Source organism: Ambystoma mexicanum, chromosome 4p (genome assembly GCF_040938575.1).
Source record: "Ambystoma mexicanum isolate Mex_15411 chromosome 4p, UKY_AmexF1_1, whole genome shotgun sequence".
NCBI classification, from domain to species: domain Eukaryota; kingdom Metazoa; phylum Chordata; class Amphibia; order Caudata; family Ambystomatidae; genus Ambystoma; species Ambystoma mexicanum.
The window spans coordinates 136,636,530-136,660,996 of NC_090927.1; the positions used below are offsets into that span (position 1 = coordinate 136,636,530).

At 51.8% G+C, this 24,467-nt stretch overlaps 1 protein-coding gene across 2 annotated transcripts in view; it reads right to left on the bottom strand.

Annotated features, from left to right (window-relative positions):
- The window catches only part of HADHA (hydroxyacyl-CoA dehydrogenase trifunctional multienzyme complex subunit alpha), a 541,230-nt gene that overhangs the window by 69,748 nt on the left and 447,015 nt on the right, over positions 1-24,467 (bottom strand). For both annotated transcript variants that reach the window (XM_069605578.1, XM_069605577.1), the window contains exon 19: positions 3,010-3,155. In XM_069605578.1, coding sequence (XP_069461679.1) covers positions 3,010-3,155 — 146 coding nt within the window. The remainder of the gene's footprint in view (positions 1-3,009; positions 3,156-24,467) is intronic.

Genomic DNA, 24,467 nt, shown 5'->3' on the forward strand with positions numbered 1-24,467 from the left:
CTTAGATGGGGGGCTGGTGAGCATCTTAAAAAATCCAAGACTGACCAGAAAGGCGAGGGGAGGAAGATTGCGCTTGGTAGCATGCAGGATAACATGGTCTGCCCAGTAGGTAGTGTGGCAGCGTACTTACAGCAGAGGACAGCTGCAAGCGAAGGGGCTCCATTTCTAGTACACAGGAATGGGGCGGCGTTGAGCCGCTTTCAAACCAGGAGGGTCACGGACAGGGCACTAGAAAAAGCTGTGGTTGCGGAGGGTGGAGGGCAGCGGGGGGTTGGGATTCACTCCTTCAGGCTAGGGGCAGCCACCTCAGCGGCAGAAATGGGGTTAAGCACAGAGGCAATCAAACAAATAGGGAGATGGAAATTGGGATGTTTTATAAGGTACATCATGCCGGAAAAAATGTAGTGCTTACAGCTGCCCTCTCATCTCCACACCAGTAGTTGCAGCACAAAGGGGGAAGCGGTCCGTCCGGGTGGTGGGCCATTCCTTTGTGTCAAGGGCCGGGACGAGCTGGACAGCAGAGCAGGAAGCATTGATGGCTGGGGAATACCGGATATGGTGGCTGGGGGTGCCGGGAATGAGATGGGCACAGCTGCTGGGACGTGCACAGAAACTGCTGGGTAAGCAGCAGACACCGGATGTGCTGGTCATACATCTGGGTGGCAATGACCTAACTTCTCTGGGGAGAGGGAGCCAGATGAGCAAAATGATATGTACCTTACAGGAGTTAGCAGCACAGCTAGGGGAGACCGATATAGTAGGGTCGGAAATCATTCCGAGACAGGAATGGAGGGGTGCTGAGAATCACACAGTAGTGGAGAATTCAAAGAGGAAATTGAATTGCAAAATGGCGAAATTTTGCAAGGGCAGAGGTTTCACCCTGATCGGGCATGGATTGATCAACCTTAAATCCCTGCAGTACTATTTGAACGATGGAGTGCATTTGTCGCCATTGGGAATGGAGCTATTCTTCTGGAATGTGTGCACAAAGCTATTGGAACTGTGAGCGGAGAAGGGGGGTGGCCATGGTGGGCAGTAAACCCACCTTCAGCCTGGCAGCGTTTTGGCGACCAGTGAGGAGAGACCGACTCCAAGTGAGCCATTGCTAAGCGGGAGGGGTCTTCGCTCTTTCAGATCAGCGCCTCCTGGGAGCCTAAAACGGCGGGCCGTCTGGTGGTAGCAATGAGGGCTCAGCTCCCCTTCCCCCAACAAACGGCGCTCTCCCAGCCCAGGAACACTTGCATGGGCAGGTGGGTTTCAGGCATGAAGGGTTTGCGAGAGTTGTGCCCTATTATGGACTTTGGAAAAAGGGGGAAGCAAGTTGTTGGTCATGGAGCAGTCGCCACGCCTTCGGAGCCATTTTCACTTTTGTTTACTGTGTTATGTTGTGAAAATAAAACTGCGGCCTTTTTATGACAAAAAACAAAAAGGAAACCTGTTTCATTCTGCACCTTATTGGAGGGGCTATGAAAGGGAAAAGGAATAAGCATGGTAATGTAAGTTGGCATAACAAGTGGACAAATGCCCAGGTTATATATCCTGCATATTGCTAGTAGTGGACCTACACAATAGTATAGGAGTGTGCGGGTTAGGTCTTCTTAATAAACGTACAACACTACTAGATATATGTGAGATCTAGTAAAAGTGTGTGGGCCATTTGTGTCTGTCAGTTTACTTCCCCCGCCCAGAGTTAAGCCGGCCTGTCTTTCTTCACTACTTACATCACAAGCAGTGGCTTACCTTTTGGGTTGGCAGAGTACTTGCCCCACTTTAAGATTAGTTGGTGTACAGCCCTCAGAGGGCTTAACAGTTTGCACCGCGGGAAATATCTAAAGAGTCACTTCCATGTGGGCTACCAACCTGGGATGGGGAGAGAGGGGAGTTTGGGGTACATCACCAAACATGTACAATTCACTCTTACAAACATGACATGTTCCTATGCCGATAATACATTGGCTGATGGTCCAATGCAAGCTATGGGGCCGACTATCGTTTGTCGAGGGCAGGGAGACTAATGTGAGGGCATCGACCTGGAGGAGCATTGTGGGATGCCCGCCGATACGGCAATGTAATAGGAATCCTTGCTCGCTCCCATCGTTTCATTCTTAGTAAACAACTTGAAAGCCATTCATCAACTACTGGATTGCAGCCGATGTTTAGCATTTGAATCTAAAACCGGTTCAGATCATGCTGGACGTTCCGCAACAAAGCATTCGGAGCGGCGCCTTGGGTAAACATGACATGCGTGACACAGCAACACCATGTGTGCATGGCCATGGGGAGTTCAGTTTCAGAACAGCTCCATGCGCCAAATATGCGGTCACCCAATGCACTGCAGACATTGAAGGCAACCGTAGTAACCCGGCTCTGAGGGGTCGCTGCATCTACTGCTAGCCGTGGCCAACAGGGCCCGCCTAAACGGGTGCTGCGCCAAAAGAAGCCTTGCCGAGATTCACACGGCCCAGAAACATGCGTGTCCTTGTCGCAGAGTGTTGAGGCAAATGTCCTGGCATTGTGTCCAATACTAAACAGCATGGACAGGTAAGACCAACTGCTGATCTCTGAAGGTCCATATATAGTGTTTTTGGTACAATCACAGACGTGCTCAATTTCCATTGCAATTTGGCTGCCATCATGTGACAGAAGGATGGACACAAACACGTGTGTTATGCATTATTAAAAAAGTGTACTATAATGTTAACAATGAGTATGCCAGAATATTACATAGCGACTAACGCCAGCCTGAAACCTAAAAGAGACTGCATTCTGTTCCTTTGTAGTGTATTATTTTGTGCAGAATTATTCATTAGTACAGAAAGGCCAGAATTCCACAGAGTAAGCCTCGATCTCCCTCGTTTTGCCCAATTCTTTTAATAGAATTGCTAGTTTTTTGTGTTAAAGGTTTTTATGTTTCTCTCTGAGGATAGGTAAAACAATATACACCAAACCCATTACTGATCTGGACATAGAATTCTTGCTAGAGACGAGAATGCACGTGGACATACGTACCTCCAAGGCACGGTGGGAAGCCCAGGCCAAACACTGCGCCAATGTCTCCTTCCACAGGGTTGCTAAGAATCCCCTCCTGTAGGCACATCACGGCCTCGTTCACGAACCGCGACACGAGACGCAGCTGGATGTCCTCATCGGAGGAGCTGCAGAAAAGAGAAAGCCACACACTTCTTTGAGCAGGCATTCGAGGACCAAAGGAACTATTCCTGCGAGAAAGCTGGGATGTGGCCATTTTCATACAGCTATCCAAAACACCACAACACAACTCTAAAATTCAGCCATCGCTGTCTTTTGCAATTACTTTATCTTGAATAAAAATAACTTTTTATGAAAGAAACCAACAGTACTAGATCATAATTTAAAAATAATTCTTAAAATTCATGAGTAAATAAAGGTCAAAAGCAGGTGATTCAGTATAAATATTAAGTGAAACAATTCCCCATTGTCACATGAAGTGGTAAACCAAAAATATTAAAAATGAATGCAAAGGGGGGAGTGTTTTTCAATACTATAAAGCAGCCCAGCTCAGGGTTCTGCTGGAACACATGTCATCAGAGAACGTATTGGACTTACCTGGAGGACGGTAACCCATCCGAATAAGGTCCAGGATCTACTCTGGACAATGGGGGGGGGGGACCTATCCCGAGAAGTGAGAGAGCACCCTACCCCCCCCTGGAATTACCTGGGACCTTTTGAAAGACAAAAAAGTGAACACGCATTTATCCTTCTGACCCTCTTCCTTGAACTCCCTGTGGGGTCCACCACTAGAATTGGGCCAACTGTGCTCTCAAAGCACTCTGCGACGTTCAGGCCCAGCAGGCTTGAGAGAGTGGGGCAGTTCCTCTCTCTGAAAGAACAGTTAAAGGTTGCAACGAGATGCAGGAAATGGTACGGGTGGATCATTTTGGAATGTTTGAATACCTCCTACTTCAGGGGGGTGTGGGGGGATTGTACTTAATCCCAGGTGGAAAGCAAATTTAGTCCGGGAACGTTTGTGCAGCATTAAATGTCTTCTAAATAAAAAAAGGATAATTTCTAAACTTCACAGATCTCCATCTGGTCTTTAATACTCTGGAGGGGAAGCACAAATGTAAAGCTTATGGGACTGTGTGCTAGAGTTTATGGGTGACGATGTGTAAGGTTTCTTTCCATGGTAATCCTTTGACACAAGCCATTTTGTCCATGGCTGGCACAGGGACCCTCACAGAATGTCCAAGATGAAACAAGTTACTTACCTGTAACTGTTCTCCAGCATGGGTCTAGCATGGATTCACATGCTCATGAAGATTCCCCGTCAGGCTGGGAATCCTCGGTAAAGAAAAAATCTGTTTGTTTCATTTCTGAACTGTCTTTCTCCTAACAACCAATCACTGGTCTCTGGATCAACCTGCCCCCAGCCAATGACTGCCCTCTACCTACGCCCACTCTGGCAGCCATCTTCAGATTTGATGGCACGTAAAGTGGCAGTAGGACCAAGAGAAGCGCCGCTGAGGGGCAGGCGAGAGGGTTCGCATGTGAATCCATGCCAGACCCATGCTGGAGAACAACAGTTACAGGTAAGTAACTTGTTCCTTCTCCAGCAAGGGGTCTGGCATGGATTCGCATGCTCACGAATACAATATACATAGCAGTACACGCATGCACAACCACAGGAGGTGGCAAGGCTCAACATTAAGGATTTCAAAAACTCAACAAAAGCATCTCTTACCTCCTCACCAGCTCACCTTCAAGCGAACAGGTTTAGCAGCACCGCCTGGCCGTCTCTGGACTTCTCCCTGGAATCCCGGTGGACGCAGTAGAAACTTGTGAAGGTGTGCGTCGACCTCCACGTAGCAGCCCTGCAGATGTCCAGCAGCGGCACAGCATATAGGAACGCCATAGTAGCAGCGATCGCTCTGGTCGAATGGGCTCTCAGACGGCCAGGCAACTGTCGGTTTGCCAACCGGTGACAGTACATGATTTTGCCGGAGAGCCATCTGGAAATGGAAGCCTTCAAGAGGGCCTTGCCTTAGTTTACAGGGCCAAAGTACACAAACTGCTGTGATGTCTTCCGAAAACTCTTCGTGCGGTCCATGTAGAACTTCAGTGCTCTAGCCACATCCAGCAAGTGCAAAGTCCTCTCAGCTGGTGACAAAGGCAACGGGAAGAAAACAGGTAATACCAAGGGCTTGTTGAGATGGAAGTCCGACGGCACCTCGGGCATTAGGGAGGGGTGCGTCCACAGCACTACCCTCGTCTCGTGGAATGTCAGATATGGAGGCTTAAACGAGAGGGCCTGGATCTCTCCCACTCGTCGTGCGGAGGTGATGGCCACAAGAAAAGCTGTCTTCCACGATAGGAACCTTCAGCAGTGCCGAGTGCAAGCGCTCAAATGGCGGACGCATTAGCCTGGTCAGCACTATGTTGCACTCGGCGGGGCTTTGTCAAGCGGGAACGAGCTGAACAGTCTTTCATGAACTCTTTCACCAGGCGATGAGACGAGAGCGACGACCGCCCCGGAGTTCTGGTGTAGCGGGAGATAGCTGCCAGATGGATTTTTATGGAGGCATGTGCCAGCCCTGCCATGGCCAGTGACAGCAAGTGCGGCAGCACTTGAGGGGCCGTTATCCGTAGAGGGTTGATCGTCTGTGCACGGCATCAGACAGAGAACCTCTTCCACTTTTGTCCATAGCACTTAAGACTCGAGGATGCCCTGGCCTTTGCAAGTACCTCCTTGCAGTCCGCCGGGATGTCGTAGCCTCTAAACTCTAGTGTTGCAGGAGCCAGGCTGGGGAATCCTGCGGCGAACCTCCGGCACTTGGAGTTTGTCGCTGTCGCAAACAGATCGATTTGGGGATTACCCCACCATCGGAATGGGAGATCCACTTGATCCTGCTGAAGTTCACACTCATGGCAAGAGCGCAGCTCCTTGCTGAGTGAGTCAGCAACTGTTTTTCACTCCTGCCAGATGAAAAGGCACGAGGAACATCACCTGGGCGATGGCCCAGTGCCATAGATCCTGCGCTTCCTTGGATAGGGCTGGGATCTAGTACCTCCCTGCTTCCAGATGTAGAACATCGTGGTGGTGTTGTCGGTGAGGACCTGTACCACTTTGCCACTGAGGGACGGAAGGAAAGGCCTGAGGGCCCAGAACATGGCCCGGAGCTCCAGGATGTTGATGTGCATGGACCTCTCCTCCGGGAGCCAAAGGACTCTTGCGCGGATATCTCCGGTGTGCACTTCCCATCCCTCCAGGGAGGTGTCCGTCATCACTGTTTCCTGGTGCACTGGGGTCTGGAAGTTAATGCCCACCAGTGGATCGCTTGACGGAAAGTCTTGTTGAGGGATCTGGTCTTTGAAGCTTCCTGCACGGGTGTCGAGGATCTCCTGCAGTGGCCACATCCGCAACCTGCACAGACGCACCCGGTAGATGCACGACATCATGCCGAGCAGGGACTTGATGGACCTCACCCTGGCCACTTCCATGGTCAACAGCTGTTGTACCCTGCCCAGGATGGCCCTCGTCCTTTCCTCCGACGGTGAAGCCAACTGCACCACTGTGTCGAGTCTGGCTCCCAGTAACAGGGTGTCTTGCAACGGTACCAAGAGGGACTTCGCAAAGGTTTCTTTTTTAAACCTTTCTTTATTGGCATTTTACACAAAACCACCAACAGATCCCCCTAACCCCAATCCCCTCTGCCCCCCTGGTACATTCAGGAAGGCATGGAGTCGTTTCAGGACAAGACATTGCGGAAAGGAGAAAGAAAAAAAAGGAGGAAAGAAATAGCAAATGTTGATAGGTATACTATAGCAGCCATCAGTATGAGTCTGACGCAATATGGTTGGCAAGCCCAACGACCCACAATTAACACTCTCGGGAGAGTCAAGTCACATCATAGCATCCGCTTAGTCCCAAATCCAGACGCCAGTGTTGGCCCACAGCCATGTGTACCTTGGTCCGTATTGGAACACAGGTCAATATGCGAGCGTCTCCCTACTGGACAGGCTGAGACCGACATTCCTGTGGTGATAGGGATCCGGAACCCCCTCCACTTGAGTGCTTGATGAGATATAGCGTATATGCGTCCCACATCTACCCTCTCTCCAGCCCGTCCCCTTCATTGCACCCCGCCTGGTCTCCATATCATTACAATATAAAATGTCTTCAGTCCATTGGGTGACTGTCGGGCTTCGTTTCCTACCCCACCCCATAGCCACTCGTCGTTTAGCCAGGAACAGGAGGAGGCCTATCAACTTCCTAGACTCTCTAGGTATTTGCTTGGTATACCCCAATACAGCCATTACGGGATCTGGCGTGAGCTGTTGCCCCACAATATCACCGATCAACACAAACACCTGCCCCCAGAAGTGCTCCAGCTCCTCATCACATTCCCAAGCCACATGAAGGAATCACGCCGACTCTCGCCCACATCTAATACAGGCACCCGACCTTTGAGGGGGGAAAAACTCCTTCAGCTAAACTGGGGTGTAGTAGCATTGATGCAAAAACTTAAAGTGAATCAGCTTGAAATTTGTATTGACAGCCCCCTCCCCTACTGGTCAACTCACAATAATAATCCCAAGTAGCTGCCGATATTTCCCTACCCAATGTCTTCTCCCACAATTCTCGGGATGACGTCACAGCACCAGATCTGCTCCTCAGGGCCATCACATACAATTCCGAGAGGACACGCTGCCCCATACCTCCCCCTATCATTTTATCAAGCATCACAGCCACTGGGGGTGAGTCGGGAAAGGATGGGAATAGCCGCTGTAGCGACACCCGCAGCCTATAGTACAAAAACATATCTAATCCTGAGAGGGGCACCCTTTTCCCGCAGTTGCGCAATTGAAATAAACCTTCCACTCGGGAACAAATCCCCAAAGTTAGTAACACCCAACCTCTTCACCATCGCTACGTATCGTGCCTCATTAGTCAGGGGAATGCCAGGGATAAATATAGTTGGGAGCTCTGGCGAGTAGAGGATGCCACCTATGGACATGTTCCAGGAGAGACCAGGCCCTGCATGTCAGCTCCACCAAATTCTGCAGCATCTGCGAGCAGCTCGGAGCAGTCAGAATGTCCAACCACAACAGTGCTGGTGATGCAATTGACCTCTCGATCTCCACATGCCGACGCTCCGCACCATCCCAGAACAATAACGGAGAAAACTAGCCTGTGCTACCATAAAGTATAGTTCCAAATCTGGCAATGCTAGACCCATCTCCCGAACCGGCACTATTAGCTTATCCCAAGAGACACAAGCCTTCTTACCAGCCCAAATACATTTTAACACCAGCGAGCGGCGATCTCGAAAATATTTGTGGGTACCTTTATAGGCACGTTAAGAAACAGAGGAGCTTGGGTAAAATAATCATTTTGATGACAGCGATCCTACCATATAAGTTGATCTGGAGAGAGTCCCACTTCATCATTGCCAATTTAGCCGACTCAAGGGCTCCTCCTCCTCCTCCTCCTCCTCCTCCCCAAATAGCGAGTGCTAATCAGGTCCCATTGAAATCCCAGGGCATCCTGGAATTGACACGACCCACCCGTCAACTGATATATGACCGACCTACTGGTGTTTACCTTAAGCCCCGAAAGCTCACCGAATTGCTGAACGTCCACCATGATCGGATCCAGGTTGACCTCCGGAAGGTGAACAAATAGAACTATATCGTCCGCATACAATGAAATCACCACCTTATGAGTATGCAACTGGACTCCCCGGTGCAGGTGTATGTGTCTCCCGTTCAAGTGGTATTAACCCAGTGGTCAGTCCATTCTCCCTCACCCTGGCTACCGGATTTGTATACAATAGCTCCACCAAGGAGATAAAGAACCTACCTAGACTCATCCTGGGCAAGACCGTGAAGAACGGCCATTCAATAGAATCACAGGCCTTGGTGGCATCCAACAAAACCGCCACCACTGGTTCATCCCTCGGTAGTGCCGCCATCAGCCCAAACGAGGTTGACTGACCAGGTATGAATCCCGCTTCATCTGCCCTCACCAATATTGGCATCAATGGTGCCAGCCTTGCCGCTATGAGTTTCGCCAAGATCTTATTATACAGATTGATAAGCGATATCGGGCGATACGAAGAGCAATCTCCCCCCGGTGTCCCTGGCTTTAACGATACAACCACTACCGCCTCTTTAAGAGAGTCCGGCAGCCAGCCCACAGCCACTGCCTCCTGATACACTCACAGAAGAGATGGTGCTAATTTGTCGGCGAAGCATTTATAAAATTCAGCAGTAAAGCCGCCTGGGCCAAGGGATTTCCCACCCAGCAACGATGTAATGGCCCCCACCACTTCCTCTAGCGTCAAAGGCCTGTTCAGCCACTCTCTTTGCTCCTCTGAGCACCAATACAGGCCCACCTGGTCCAGATACGCCTCAATGTCGGCCTGTGCGGTCTGCAGCTGGGACGTATACAGGTGACTATAGAATTCCTGAAACTCAAAGTATCCCCTCGTCTTCAAAGTGATCTACCACTCGCTCACCTGTGATCACCGCTACCCTGTTCTCTTGGCCGCGTATCCGGGTGGCTTTAGCAAGCGACCGCCCTGGGGCCTGACCTTCTCCATACTTGCGTGGGGCTGCCCTATTCCACACATACTTCACCACCCGCTGGCCGCTGGGCCAAAGCATGAAATTCCTGTAATTTCCGCATGATACACCCCCCCCGCACTCCCCTTCTACAGCGGCCAGGTCCCTTCGTATCTTCAAGATCCCCAACTCCTTAGCTATGTACCCTCCCCCTTATTGCGCATTTGAATCCTTCCCTTAAAATGCCAGCCGATGCCACTGACCCATCATTCACATCGAAATATCCATCGCCAATTCCTCCCTAAAGACCACATCCATGAGCTCATCACTCGTAAATCGCCACAGGGGTCTTGCCCTCCCCTGACCCCCCCCCCCCCCAACCAGATAGACAAAAGAATGGGGGCATGATCCGAAAGAGTCCAGGCCAGAATATCCACCCCAGCAGACCGGCCCATAATCGCATGAGACACCACGAAACAATCTGGCCGAGCCATGCGGTGCAGAGTAATGTGTGAAGTGGCTCACCCCCGGATTTCTCACTCCATATGTCCTCAATACCCCACACTGTGAGCATGCCCCGAATTCTCAGAGTTTTTATTACTCAAACGTGTAGTGTTACCTACCCGATCCCAAGTCGGATCCAGAACAGAGTTGAAATCTCCTGCCCAAACAATTTCCCCTTCGGGAAGTTCACCCCAACTGCCTCTCCACCCAATCCAACAAGTTCGTCGTATCTAGGTTGGGACCGTAATAACAAATTAGCGTATAGAGCTTCCCTTGAATAATCCCCTGCACCACTAGGGCCCTGCCCCCCTGGTCCTTCACAACTTTCGTCAGTCTGAATACCACCAAGTTATGTACCAAAAAACAAACACCCCTGGAGTAGGAGGAATAGGAAGAATACCTATGACACTCCCAGCTCTTGCCGAATTTAGACTCAGTGGCCGCTGTCAAGTGGGTGTCCTGGAGGAAAGCCACCTCCACCCGATGTCGCCTCAGTTATTGCAAAACCTTCCGGGCCTTAGGTTGGCCATTAAGGCCCCTGACGTTCCAAGTCATAAGGTTCATTGTCGCCATCAGGGAATATCTTGGTGTATGCCGACCCATAGCACCAAGTCACCCCACATACCCACACCTTCAGTACCGCCTAATCCCACCCCCTCCCTCTACCAACAACCCCCCCCCCCCCAACTTGTCGCTGATCCCCCCCACTTAACCCCAACACAAACCCCCCCCCCCCACGCTGGATACCCCAACCTTCCAGCACCTTTACTGTCCTTAGCATGTGCGCAGACAGCTTTTGCTCAAGGGGCGGCTACGAGCCCAACCCTCCCGTGCACCATTACAGGAGCCTTGTCTCCCAACATTTGTGTAACTATTTAATGACATCACACTACCTATGTTTCATCCATAGTTTAACAGCCTCAATCATTATTTCTTGACCCGGGGGAATTTGGTAACATATCAAGGAAGGAGGCGGCTTCCTCCGGGGTTTGGAAAAACAGAACCTTCCCCTTACGCACAATCCTCAACTTGGCTGGAAATAGCATACCATATTTGATATCCCTGTCCGAAGCCTCCCCTGTTCCCTTCTCCCTAGACTTTCGAAGTGCCATATCCCTATCCCCGGTAATTCAACAGCCGGGCAATCAGTGGATGCGGAGGAGCTCCGGTAACAGGTCTCCTTCCACTCAGGATCCTATGTGCCCTCTCCACAATGCACAGCAGGGAGAAGCCTTCAGACACCAGTGCTTCTCGTAGTATGTCCTCCACCAGTGACTCCATGTTCCCCTGGATTTCCGACTCGGGCAAGCCTACAAGCCTGACTTTATTCCTACAGGATCTCGATTCGAGGTCTTCTTGCTTCTCCTAGAGTTCCCGCAAAGCCTTCCTGACCACAGACATTTCTCCTGAGACTGTGGTTGCCACATCCTCCACTCCAGATAGTCGCCCCTCCACCTCATCCAGTCTTTCCCCATGCTTGTCCAGATGAACCTGCATGTGGTCCACTTTGCAGGTTAGCGTATCAAGTTTGCCATCCAGGGATTGTATACCGGACTGCAACTGCGTAAACATGGCCTTTATGTTCTGGAAAGCAGTTGCGGGATCCGGCTATGACAGTACCGCGCTATCCATTGTTCCACTATTTTTGGCTGGAGTGGTCGTCTCAAAGTGCAGCTTCGACTGCTGCTTGCCTCACTTGCCTGACTTGGACATGATACATGGGACAGATGGGCCACCAAAGCAATCTGCAGTATGTAGTGGCTAGGGCCGCTGGTTCCCCTATAACCGCCACCACACTCCCCACAGGGGTCCAGGCCCAACCTTGCGGCCAATCCCAAATTCCGCTGCCGATGACACGTACAAACGAGAAGTGGCCCTCCAATCTACAAGGATCGTCTCATCCCAGCGGCAGCGCGCCAGACCCAGGCGTCCTTATGCCCACAGAAGCAGACTGTCCATAATTGCCAATGCCGTAGGTATGACCGCTCCATCTGAGGTCAGTTCCTCCAACCCACCCAGCCAGAACCCAACTGTGCACCCAGGTTGCAGGAGTATCAAACAAACGCCCTGGAGGCTGTTTTAAGACATTCACAATCCTTATGAGGGCTGGACAGTGTCCCTTGCGGCCCAGATTCGTGGCAGGGCCACTCAAGTAGCTGGTTCCAGCAGAGGACCCCCACAGTCCTAGTTCGGCGTTCCCTCCTTCCACAAATCACCAGCCTCCACAATCCACAACCCTGTCCTCACCAGTGCTTCACTGAACAGCTACTCTCTGCTCTTGGAAGCCTGCAGCAGGGCACGGGCCGTTCACTAGCCCCCTTCCTTTAGTGTTCTCACCTGTGGCCGCGTCTGCCTTGGGGCCTCACAGGCACAGCCCTGTTCGCCTCAGCCAGCTGCACACAGAGGGCTGGCGCAGCCTCGCATGTCCTACCAGCGCACTCCGCAATCCTGCGCCGCCCTGCGAACCTCTCCTGGCGAGGCACACCACCAGACACCAGGCGTGGCTGCACCTCCGAGAGACTCGGTCACAGGGCACGCACCCCCCCACGGCGGCCACCTCCCCGGGGTGCCAGACGTTCTCCTCTGCCCACACAGTCAGCGGACACTCCAGATGGAAAATTCGGGGCGCCACACTTCACCAGGCCCGTGGCAGGACTGCACCTCCCACACTCCTCCGCCACACCTGCCCACAGCGATTCCTGTACCGAGTCGGTCCAAAAGGAAGTCCCCAAGGGCCCGGTGCAGTCAGACAGCTAATCCCACAGCATGATCACAAATTATAGCTCAGAGACAGCCGGATAGCGGACCGGATTAACGTGGTGCTGGAGAGCTTCACGGGCCTGCGGCCATCTTTGACGGGCGCCCTAGCGCCCCCTGGGACTTTGCAAAGTTGATCGAGAATCCCAGCTCCTTGAGCAGGTGGGCGATCTTCGCTGTGTGGTCGACGGCGAGTTCTCTTGACTTTGCCCTTTCTCAGCATGGCTCGTACCTCCAGAAGCAGCTGTGTAACATGGTTTTCTTTCCTGGCCACAGGTGGGAAACGGAGGCACTTCCTTTGGAACTCCAGAGTGTTGCCGTGTGCCAGGGCATCCAGCACCCAACGGTCAGTGGAGACGGACTCCCACACGCCGAAGTTTGCCAGCCAGCTTCCCACCAGGGTGCTTAGGTGGGGGCCCGACATCACAGCCGGTTCAGTCCTGTTTCGCTGAGGCCTTGCCACCCTGTGCTCCTTGGCGAAGACTGTATCCACCAGCCTTGCTGCGGCCTCTGTAAGCTTCTTGTGATGAGGAACGGGCAGCTTGGCGGTACAACGAACTGCAGCCGAATCCTTTGGAGGCACCTTAGGATTTGCCTCCGGAGGTCCGAAAGGACGGCCATCGTTGATTGAGTGCCCAAGGCCCGGGCCGCCTCGGTGTCTGCTTTGATGGCCTGCAGACTCATCCACCGCTTTCCCGAAAAGGTCGTTTCAGTCGAAGGGCATGTCCAGTACCCTGGTCTGCACGTCTTGACGGAAGTCGGTGGCCCTGAGCCAACCGAGCCGGCGCAGGAAAACGCTGTTGCCCATCTGATGACACCCGGTATTGGTGATGTCCGTAGCAACCGTGATGCCGTAATCCAACGCCACCTCGCCTTCTTGCACGATTTCCAGGGCTTCTGCCCTCTTGTCATCCGGGAGGAAGCCCAGGATAGGGGTGATTTTGAACCATAGCTCCCTATCATAGCGAGCCACGATCGCGAGGGCGTTGGGTGCCTTAATGGTCGTTGCTGCCGACAAGACGACTACGTCCCATGGTGTCTAGCTACTTTTCCTTGCTGTCTGGCGGGGAAGTGGAGGATGACACCATCGTGCCTGCCGCTTTCTGCTTGGCTACCGCAGACACTACGGAATCCAGGGTCAGTTGCGCCCTGAGGCACATAGGAGCGGAGTCTGGGACCCGGTACTACTTTTCGTACTGGTCTCTCTTCGCAGGGGCCGTGGACGGGTTCTTTAAAAGAGACAGTCCTCCGTCTCATATGTCGTCCAACAGCGGGACTGAGAGTACGGTTTTCCTCTTGGCTTCCCGTCGTTGGTAAAGAAATCCCCCTTTCTTCTGTTACTCGGAGCACAGCTGGAAGAGCTATAAGGCCCTGGCGATCATGGCGTGAAAGGAAGCCAATTTCACCGGGGGTCAGGGGAGGGAGGGAGCCCGGGCGGAAGGTGACAGGAGATCCATTCGGTTGTCACCGTCTCCATCCCTGTCCCGTACTTCTGCAGAGGGGTTGGGGGTGAAAGCTGGAAGGGGGGGTGGGCATGGACTCTCCTCTGCTTGCTCGGCGGCCTCCCCGACGGTCCAGGCGCCGCTGGGGGTAAGGGTAACCTTGTCCTTATCTCCGTACACAGGGTCTGCAAAGCCATCAAGATTGATCCTGAATTGTCCTGTGGCTTAGGCATCGGTTCCAACGGGAGCGTAGGTTGGGGCGTGGGGTTCTCCGTTTCCTCTACGACCCGAGGCTCGTCGGCTCCACTGTCACTCTCTACGTCCCCCTCCTCCGGGATCCTTCCCGTAGGTCCTGGCCGCCTCGAACTTCTTGTCCAGGATAGCTTTGACGCCAGCCATCTCACCCTCGGATCCATGCCAGACCCCATGCTGGAAAACACCTGTCCCCCCACCCCCTTTGTTGTTTCCGCTAGTGCTGACTCGGAGAACGGTCAGGTTGTCCTGACCTTCGTTTTTGGAAGCCCCGGAATCCTCCAAACGCTTGCCCCTTGTTGGAGCGTTGATTTGATTGGGTATGCGCCTTGGGCGTGGCCTTCGCAAGAATAAAGACTTTGCGGTTTGCGAGCTGTTCTTTATCAAATTCCTCATCCGTGGTTGAGTGAAAAAGGTCACTCCCCTCGAATGGCAGGTCCAATATGCATTCCTGGACAACGAGATTAAACTTAGTAGCCCAGAGCCAGGCCATCCTTCTCATGTCCGTGGCGATGCAGATGGCCCGGCCAAAAGTATCGAAGTGGGCCACAGTGGACTCCATGATGACCTGCGCTACCAGCCTAGCTTCTCCTAAACCCACCATAATGTGCGCTTGGCTCTGGACGGGAAGTTCAGGGAGGAGGTCTGCAATCTCTCTCCAAAGCCTTTGGTTAACTGCTGCCAGCCTGGCATCAGCGTTGGCTTGATAAAGATGCAAGGAGGTGGAGTACAGCTTCTTCCCATACACCTCCAAGATCATCTCCTTGCCTAGCAGCATCGAGGACGAGTTGGCCGAGGACGACAGGCTTTGAATAGAGTGACGCCGCAGCGATCACTGAGGAGTGCGGCTGAGGATGAGTCGAAAGCAAGAGTATCCCACTCCATCTGCCTGTACTTGGAATCGAGGCACCGGTTGACAGGCTGGGCCTAGTGCGGCTTGAGCCACGCCTTTTTGGCCAGGGCAATTGTGTCTTTCTGCAACAGGATCCCCGTTCTGGTAGGGGGTCTTAGCGTCAGGACTTCTGTCAAGACCCTCCTCCTCGGGTTATTCGACCTCGGGCTGTGGAAGGCCTAAATATTCTGCCAGACCTGCAAGGCGTTCTTGACGGCCCTGGCGGAGGATGGCACGTCGGGGTCGTCATCCTCATCTGTGTCCACACGAGTGTCCAGAGGATCTGGAACTGGGGGTGGAGTACTGGGCGCCGTGGGCTGAGGTGTTGAAGCCGGAGTCTGCTGTGGAGGCTGGTGCGGAACCGCCTGAACTCTGGGAGGCAGGCGAACTGGAATTGAAGGAGCCGGTATGGGCAGCAGGGGCTGCATTGGGGCCGCAGGCGCTGGAGCCACATGAGGAATGACTATGGGCACTAGTGGGGTGACTGGGGGGAGCATGTCCCCAATAGCATCCCGAAGGATGTCCCCCATTTGTGGGGTCCTCATCAGCGATCAGAACCTTTCCAAGAACCAGTCTTCGGAGGCTGAAGAGGTGGCAGGAGATATTGACGGGGTGGCTGACGGCTGCTGGGGTCGGGGCACACTCTGCCTGGGGTGCAATGGAAAACTGCCCTGTGCTGATGGATAGGCTGTAGGCCACGTACCTGGTTGACACCAGTCCCACCTCGTGATTAGTTTCTCTGCCTGTTCCGTTCCTAGGGAAGGCATTGGACGAGCGTCCATTTTGTCTGGCACAGCGTCCATCTTGTCGAGCTGCTTGCCATGTGCCTGAGTCGTGGTGCCTGGCTCACTGAGCCCCGCCTTGCCCAAGACGCTTGGTGTTGGAACATGAGACCTACCTACCACCTCAGGCCATGGCCTGGAAGGTGTATTGCCCTCGGCAGAACTGCCAGTATTGCTGCGTATAGGCGCCCCCTCAGACATACTGCCCGCACTAGGGAGTTGCCCCTCGGGGAAAACCCTGGTTAAATAACCTTGTGGTCATTCAGCACTGATACCGGAAGCATCCGGAGACCCCTTGGCCGTAAAGCCAGCAGCTGGACTAGCCTCAGTATGTGTGCTGGTGCTAGAACCAGAGAGGTTCCTGCCGCTCATCATGCGCTTACTTGGGAAATAGTCGCCCTTACGGGGTGCAATGGTAAAAAGAGGCCTCGTCTTTGGTCTCAAATGATGTTTGATGAAGTCCTTTAGGTCCTCCGGAGGCAACTTCTGGAAGAGCTCTCTCCACCTAGCTAGCCTGTTCCGCGTGGGACTGACGCCACGTGCACTGAAGATCAGCCTTCCTAGCCATGGTCGAGGCCAATGCAGCAGAGGCAAAGGGCGTGGGGATTGGATATAGGGAAGAGCCCCTCGCAGGCTGGACACCTACTGAAGTCGACATGCGCCAGGGAGGAGCGTGGCGTCGGAGGACCAAGTACCAAATTGAAAAGGCTCAAAAGAAAGAATATGATATGGCATTTGTAACGCGCCTATACACAGGTGTTTCAAGGCGCGAAAGAGGAAGAAAGGAAGAGCGCATGGTATTACATGGCCGAAGCCAAACCCAGGAGCGCTGGTGAAATCGGCCCGTTCCCGTCGACGCGGAAAAGGGAACTGGGGAGTGGCGGCAGTGGGCGGAGTCAGGCGAGCACATGCTCCCATGGCCTCGCCTCTAAATTTAAAGGGGAAGGTTTTTTCTGGTAAAAAAAGGTTCCGTCTCCAGTCCCTCGCGAGGGACACCCATACAGTATGGAGGAAAGGGGACGTGGCGCAAGAGTAAGAGGAGATGCCATTTAGCGCTAGGATAGAGGATAGGTTGCGAATGGCAAAAGACAGGAAAAATTGGAAGAAACACTGCGGCTAATGCAGTGCTGTTATGGAGGTAGAGAAATGGAGCGGGAAGAAGTGAATAGATCGCCAAAGGACAGAGGAAGGAAGGTGGAGGCATGGGCAAGTTCTGGTTAGGTTGTATAAATTGATCATCAAGCATGTCAGTGTGGACCTGGAGAACAGAAATATTGCTATGGGTACAGGATTCGAGCAGGGAGAAAGGGAGCTGGCAAACTACGGTAGTGCAGAGTATGCTTCCATGCCTGTAGAAGTCTCACGGGAAGTGATAAGAATTAGGAGACGAAGAGGAATGTGAATTGGATGTCGAGCAGGGAGTAGCCTCCTCACCTCCCACTCCAGTAGCAGTGACAGAGTATACTATGGAATCGTAGGACACTGTGGTACTTGCATGGCCATAGTAAGCAGCAGGGGAGAGATGGGGGAAGCCCCAGTAAAAGCCGATGTAACTGTTTCCATTGCTCCGGAAGGGTCTGGGAAAGGCACATTATGTCCTGTGGTCACACTTGGACCGGAATAATGTGATGAATACTCTCCCTTTGCTCACTGCAGGGGCGGGGAAGTGGATGTATGCATTAGAGACACAAACTCACGGTTTCATGTTGGCCATGTCACACTCACCTGTGTCTCTGCAGGAGCAATGGATGAGCCTCCCTTGACCCAGAGTTCTCACTTCCCCTGTTTTCACCCGGAGGGATTCCTGTCAAATACAAGATATACACTCGGACCTGAATTCACCCGATTCCCCTGAGCCCTTCCCTTCTCATTACGGTGTGCTGTGATGTCCCCTAAGGGCTTTCCTTGATCTTTAGTAAGGTGGGCTCTCCATCCTGCATTCGCAGGGGTGCGATTCGCTCATATGAATGATGCCAATGTCTGTTGGCCGAGTTCAGATGCCACATGCTGTTATATGCCTTCAGAGCTAGGCCTAGTGTTCAAGGCGCCAGTTACGTCACTGGCTAGTCTTTTCCACAAGTGAAAGTGGCGCAGAGAAGGTCTAGTGTCCTGAATTCTGTATTGTCTTTGATTGCCAAGGTATTTTGTGGGCGAGTAGCACTGCATGTAGAAGTCAGCTGCTGGTAGGTAAGCGCAGAGTCTTAAATTCGAGCACGCCTGATAATGTCTCTCCCTTGCAGGAGTGGATTATGTAATATCAGTGCCTCGAGTCCGGGTTCAGTGCCATCGGAGACTTGGTGGTCTGGTAAGTTTGCACGGAGGCTTTGGTAAGTATGTACTACGTTATGAGAGGGAGCTGTCATGATGCCCGCTCCTGGGGAGCCGGTTCAAGCCCTTCGTCCCCGAAAGCGGACATCCAGTCCCCAAGGAAGGACCCAGCAACCCCATATAGGGGCCCTTTGGACAGTGTCCTGGCACCTATGGCGCCAGGCTCATAAAAGACATCAGTCCTGGCGCCATAGGCGCCAGGCTCATTATGGGAGTGCTTGGGTGCACTTACCTGATGCAGACCATGCTGCAGGATCCCGGCCTCCTTGAGGCCTGAAAGGAACTACTTTACCTGTGGGACTAATTTGCCATCTGGGCGTGGTCGGGGAAGGATACATACCTGGAACTTCTTCCAAGGATATTTAAACCCCACTCGAACAGCCACACGTGCTTCGCGTTCTGCATCTAGCAGCTGGACGCTCACTGTGTCTGCTCCTGCATCCTGACTTCTGCCACGCCTGCCAGCATCCTGGATCACCTGCAAAGGAAGAGAAGAAGTGAACAGAAGAAGGAATAGTCCTTACCTGCTAAAACCGCATCCCGGAGACATCTCGCCGACAATCCTGAAAAGGAAGACTTATTTAAAAGCTCATTGCGTCGATCGCTGCAGCGCCGCATTCCACTCACCTTTACAGGGCGCCTCCATGTTCAGCAGCGATCATCCGGATTCGCAGTCAAGCCCCAGCGCCTAGGGAGAAAAAGACCAGAACAAAAGGTGAGAGAGAGAAGGGAATAAGGAAAGCTAATACTCCATGTTAAGACTTACCTGTTGATTCATTCCCTCTCCATTTCGGGTCCGCGCCGCATCCTGGCATTTCCGGACCCCGGCTCCTAAGGGGGAAAAAAGACATCAGCGTTAATGAGCGAATGAAAAGACATTACCAAAAAACGCTCATTAAAGACTTACCTGATTTCTACAAGGATTTCACCTCTCATCTCGGGTCGGTGCCTGTTCCCCGGAATTCCGTACCCCGGCCCCTATGGGAAAAAGACACTAGCATTAGTACATTAATGCATGGACACAAGGGGAACCCTCTTATCAAAAAGCCTACCTGGAAGCCAAGCAAGTTTGGTTCTCACCAATCCGAAAATCCAGTGAAGTAACTGGATACCAACGCGCCCCTGCATCAGAAGCAGGATGGAGAGCTTGTCCTTCCAGACCCTAAGGTGAGATGCTACGAGGAATCACAGAAGGGTTTCGAGGAGGGTGAGAGGGGAAAGTGGGAGGCCGATTGCATTACCCCGCAGACAGTTAATCCCCTATTTTCGCCTACAGAAGGATACTTCTGCGAGCCAGACAAGCCAGATTTGGGGGCCCGGTCCAGTCCATCTTCCGAACCCTGCGCATCACCTTAGAAGAGGTCACAGCAGCGCGAACCAGGCCAGCGCCTCCGTGGGAGTCAAGTGAGCGTTACAGGAGCGCAGTGCAATAGTCTCCGCGTTATTGGGGCGAGCGCTATGGCTAATGTCTTCTTTCTTTTGCAGGGGTTTGTGCGCTCAAACTGACCTGGATTCCAGCGCCACGGGAAGATTTATTGAGTATGCGCAGCGTTATTGAAGTGCGTGTGCTAACGCTGTTCTTTTTTCTTACAGGTGCCGTTGTTGAAGTCCCCTCTTGACCGGAGATAGCTGCGGCATGGAGAAAGCACGGAGTACCTGTGAGCAGAAGCAGAATGATCCAGAGCAGGTAAGCAGAAGCGGGAGGATCCGGAGCAGGTAACAGAAGTAGGATGTTCCGGAGCAGGTAAGCTGAAGCAGGATGATCCCGAGCAGGTAAGCAGACGCAGGATGATCCAGAGCACGGCAAGTGTGTTGCTGATGCAGCTCACAGTAAGCAACACGAAGCACTGGAAGAAACTTGGGTGTGGCTTATATAGCCAGCCACACCCAAACACTAGAGAGCTCATGAATTGTCATGCACTTCCTGTTTGGCGACAGGAAGTTACTACAAACACCCATGACAGTCTTCCCCCTCAAGACCCTCCCAAAGGGGGGTCTGGGCTTTGGTTTCTCAGGATGGTCCCGATGGAATTTTCGCACCAATAGGGGGGCATGCACTTGTGTGCTGGGTTCCCATGATCTTTCCTGGGGTCCATAGCCCTTCCAGTCAATCAAGTAATACAGGGTCTATCGTACTAGTTTGGAATCTAATATGTTCTTTACCTCAAATTCTGGTGCTTCTTCACCCACTTGTATGGGTGCGGGAGGTGTGGAAGTTCCGGTTCCTGGGTGTGTTGGTTTTAATAGTGACACGTGAAATACGGAATGTATATGTATATGATGAGGAGGTAAAGTCAGTCTCATGGCTGCTGGATTAATTACTTTTTCAATTGTACACGGGCCAATGTATCTAGGCTGACATTTTTTGGGACCCTTTAAAGCAATGTGTCTAGTTGCCAGCCAGACCGAGTCTCCCACTTGGTAATCTTTCGTCGATGGCGATCAGCGTTTTTCTGCGATTGTTTGGCTTGCTGTAGGTTCTTGCTGGCTTCTCTGGCTGCTTTCATGATGCTGGCATGCAGGTTCTTTATTGCGGGCATCTCAATGTTTTCTGGTGGATCGTAGACCGACATTCTGGGGTTTCAACCATATATAGTAAAGAACGGTGTTGCTTGGGTTGATGAATGTGTTGAGTTGTTGTAGGCATACTCTGCCATCCATAGTATTTGTCCAACTTTGACTTGTTTGGTGTAATAGACAGCACAAATACTGTTCCTTGGTCTGGTTTGTGTGCTCGGTTTGGCCGTCTATTTGAGGATGGTGACTTGAGGACAGACGGACTTCGACGCTTGCCAGGGCACAACATTTTTTCCAAAAACGAGATACAAATTGGCTGCCTCTGTCGGAAACAATTACGGTAGGGAATCCGTGCAACTTGACGATTTGGTCTAGAAAAACCTGCGCCAGAGTCTGAGCTGAGGGAATACCTGTTAGAGCTATGAAATGGGCCATTTTGGAGAAGAGGTCCACTACAAAGAGGATGGTATTATAACCTGAACTAGTAGGTAAGTCAGTGACAAAGTCCATTGATACTGTGTGCCAGGGCGCTGGCGGAATGGTAATTGGCTGAAGGCCGCCGGCTGGTTTTTGCCTGGATGTTTTGTATTGTGCACACACCTCACAGGTGCCTATGTACGTGGCAATGTCCTCTCGCCAAGTTGGCCACCAATAAGATTTGCTTACTTTCTTCATGGTTTTGGCTATACCCGGATGGGCTTCTAACAGCGAGTCGTGGTAGTCCGATATAATTGCTTGTTGCAGATCCTTAGTTGGAACGTAGAGTCGTTTTAGGTAGTATGGTAGTTTGTCTTGAATGGTGAACTGATCTCCCTTTGTGTCCCAAGCCAGAAGGTCTTCGGACATATTTGCTTTTATTGCTTCCTGCAGTGTGTTTAAAGGGGATGGGCCGATGCAGAAGCTGAGAATTTTATGGCTGGGTAGGATCTCAAACCGGGTTAGGGGCATTGGAGACTTCCTCTCCTGTGCCAATGCGGGATAACGCATCCGCCTTCCCGTTCTTAACTCCGGGGCGGTAGGTGATCACAAAGTTGTATTCCATTAATGATAGGGCCCAACGGAGCCGTCTAGAAGACTGAGCCTTTGCTGAGCGCAAGTGTTGCAAGTTCCGATGATCTGTCATTATTGTGATGTGTGTTTTGCTCCTAGTAAGTAATGTCGCCATTCACACAGTGCGCTTTTGATTGCTAGGAGTTGTTTCACAGAAATCGCATAGTTTAATTCTGCTGGGGAGAATTTCCTTGACCAAAAGGCAATGGTATGAAGGCATCCAGTTTCGGGATTTTGTTGAGACAATACGGCCCCCATGGAAATGCTTGAAGCGTCCGTTTCCAAAATGTACAGTAAATCGGGCTGTGGGTGTTGCAGTATGGGGCTGAGGTGAATTTTTCCTTGAGGGCTCGGAAGGCTTCTTCTGCCGCTGGTGTCCATTCCAACTCTGTTTGCGCAGCAGGGATGTGATTGGATGTACAATATGAGAAAATCCTGGTATGAAGCGCTGATAAAAGTTTGCAAACCCTAGGAAACTCTGTACTCCCTTTACAGACGTGGGTGAGGACCAAGTGAGGATTGCCTCCACTTTTCTATTGTCCATCTTGATCCCCTGCGGTGTCAGTACATATCCCAGAAACTCCATCTCTGTGACGTTGGAGCATTTTTCTAGCTTTGCGTACAGTTGGTTTTCACGCAGTTTACGGAGTACAGCTCGCACGTGGGTCATGCGTTCTTGGGGAGTGGTGGAGTAGATCAGAATGTCATCGATGTAGACAGCACAGACAGAGGAGTTCCTGTAACACAATTCATAAAATGCTGGAACGCAGCCGGGGCATTGCAAAGCCCAAAGGGCATGACCTGGTATTCATACAAGCCATAGCGGGTACGGAACACGGTCTTCCACTCGTCCCCTTTCTTCATGTGTATCAGGTGATATGCACCGCGTAGGTCAAGCTTTGTGAAAGTCTTCGCTTGTCTCACCTGGTCTAGGAGTACTGGTATCAGAGGTAACGTGTACTTATTTTTTATGGTGACTTGATTTAGGGCCCGGTAATCAATACACGTTCCTAAGTCCCCCTCTTTCTTCGGTACGAAGAAGAGTGGGGAGGCAGCTGGTGACTAGATGGTCTAATGAAGCCATTGGCCAGGTATTGGTCCAAGTAGGTCCGTAGATGAGCATTTTCTTCCTCGGTTAATGCATAAATGTGGCTGCATGGTACTTGTGCCCCTGGTTGCAGATCAATCTGGCAGTCATAATCTCGATGTGGTGGTAGTGCATTAGCTTGCTCCTTCACGAACACATCCTGGAACTCCTGGTATTCCACTGGTAAGGTGCCCACCAAGCCTAAACCTGCTATCTTTTCCTTGGATCCCTTTGTTGTGGTAGCAAGAGGCGCATTCCATGGAAAAGAGTAAGGTTCGAACTCACCAATCTATCTTTGGCTTGTGCGTCTCTATCCACGGTATCCCAAGAATCAGCTGGAATTGGGGTGCAGCGATAAGGTTGAATCTAATACTTTCCCTATGGCCAACTTGGCAGATTTAGGTGAGGGTGGAAGTACACTGTTACTGGTCCCGAAAGGAGTTGTGTGCCATCCACAGCTGTCATGCTTTCAACAGTGTCCTTACGGTGGAATACCAATCCCAAGGTCTTTGCGGTATTTATGTCTAGATAGTTCCCAATAGCCCCACTGTCTATGAAAGCCTCGAGGGAATGCATTCGGGTGGGCTGTGAAGGGTCTACCAAAACCACAGGAATATTGAAATGTTAGATCAGAGTGCTCCGTTCCTGGCTCGACAGACCGACCTCACATCTGCCGGGCGTTGGGAGTTTTCTGCTTCGGCATCTTCCACTGTTATCTAGTACCCCCATAGTCTTCTGTGGAGGTTTAACCATGCAGTTCCAGAGGAAGTGACCAGATTGGCCGCAATATAAGCAAAGTTTTTCCTGACGCCTCCGTTCTCGCTCTGATTTGGCGAGTGGTCCCCTGAGAATACCCAATTGCATGTGCTCTGAGTGTGTTTGTGAAGCTTGTCGATGGGATACTTCCTTTGGTCAGACATACACTGGTCTATGTTCTGATCTGGTTCGGTCAGCCTTGCGATCCTGTAACCGGTGGTCTAGTTGCATAGTTAAATCTATGTATTCACTACAATCTTCTGGAGGTTTAACTACTTGCACCAAGACATCTTTTAATTCTCCTCTCACCTCGATAAAATAACGTTATTCGTTTCTCCTCTGGCCAACATGATTCAGCTATTAGGCGATTGAATGTGGCGACATAAGAAATAAGATCCTGACCACCCTGTCGCAGAGAGTAGCTCATCATCCAGGGCCTGACCTCGAGTCTGATGGGCAAATAGTTTTCCCAGTTCACGCTGAAAACCTGGGTAATTTCTCAGTAAAGGGTCGTCCCCAAGCACTAACGGGACAGACGAGTCCGCCGCGTGCCCTCC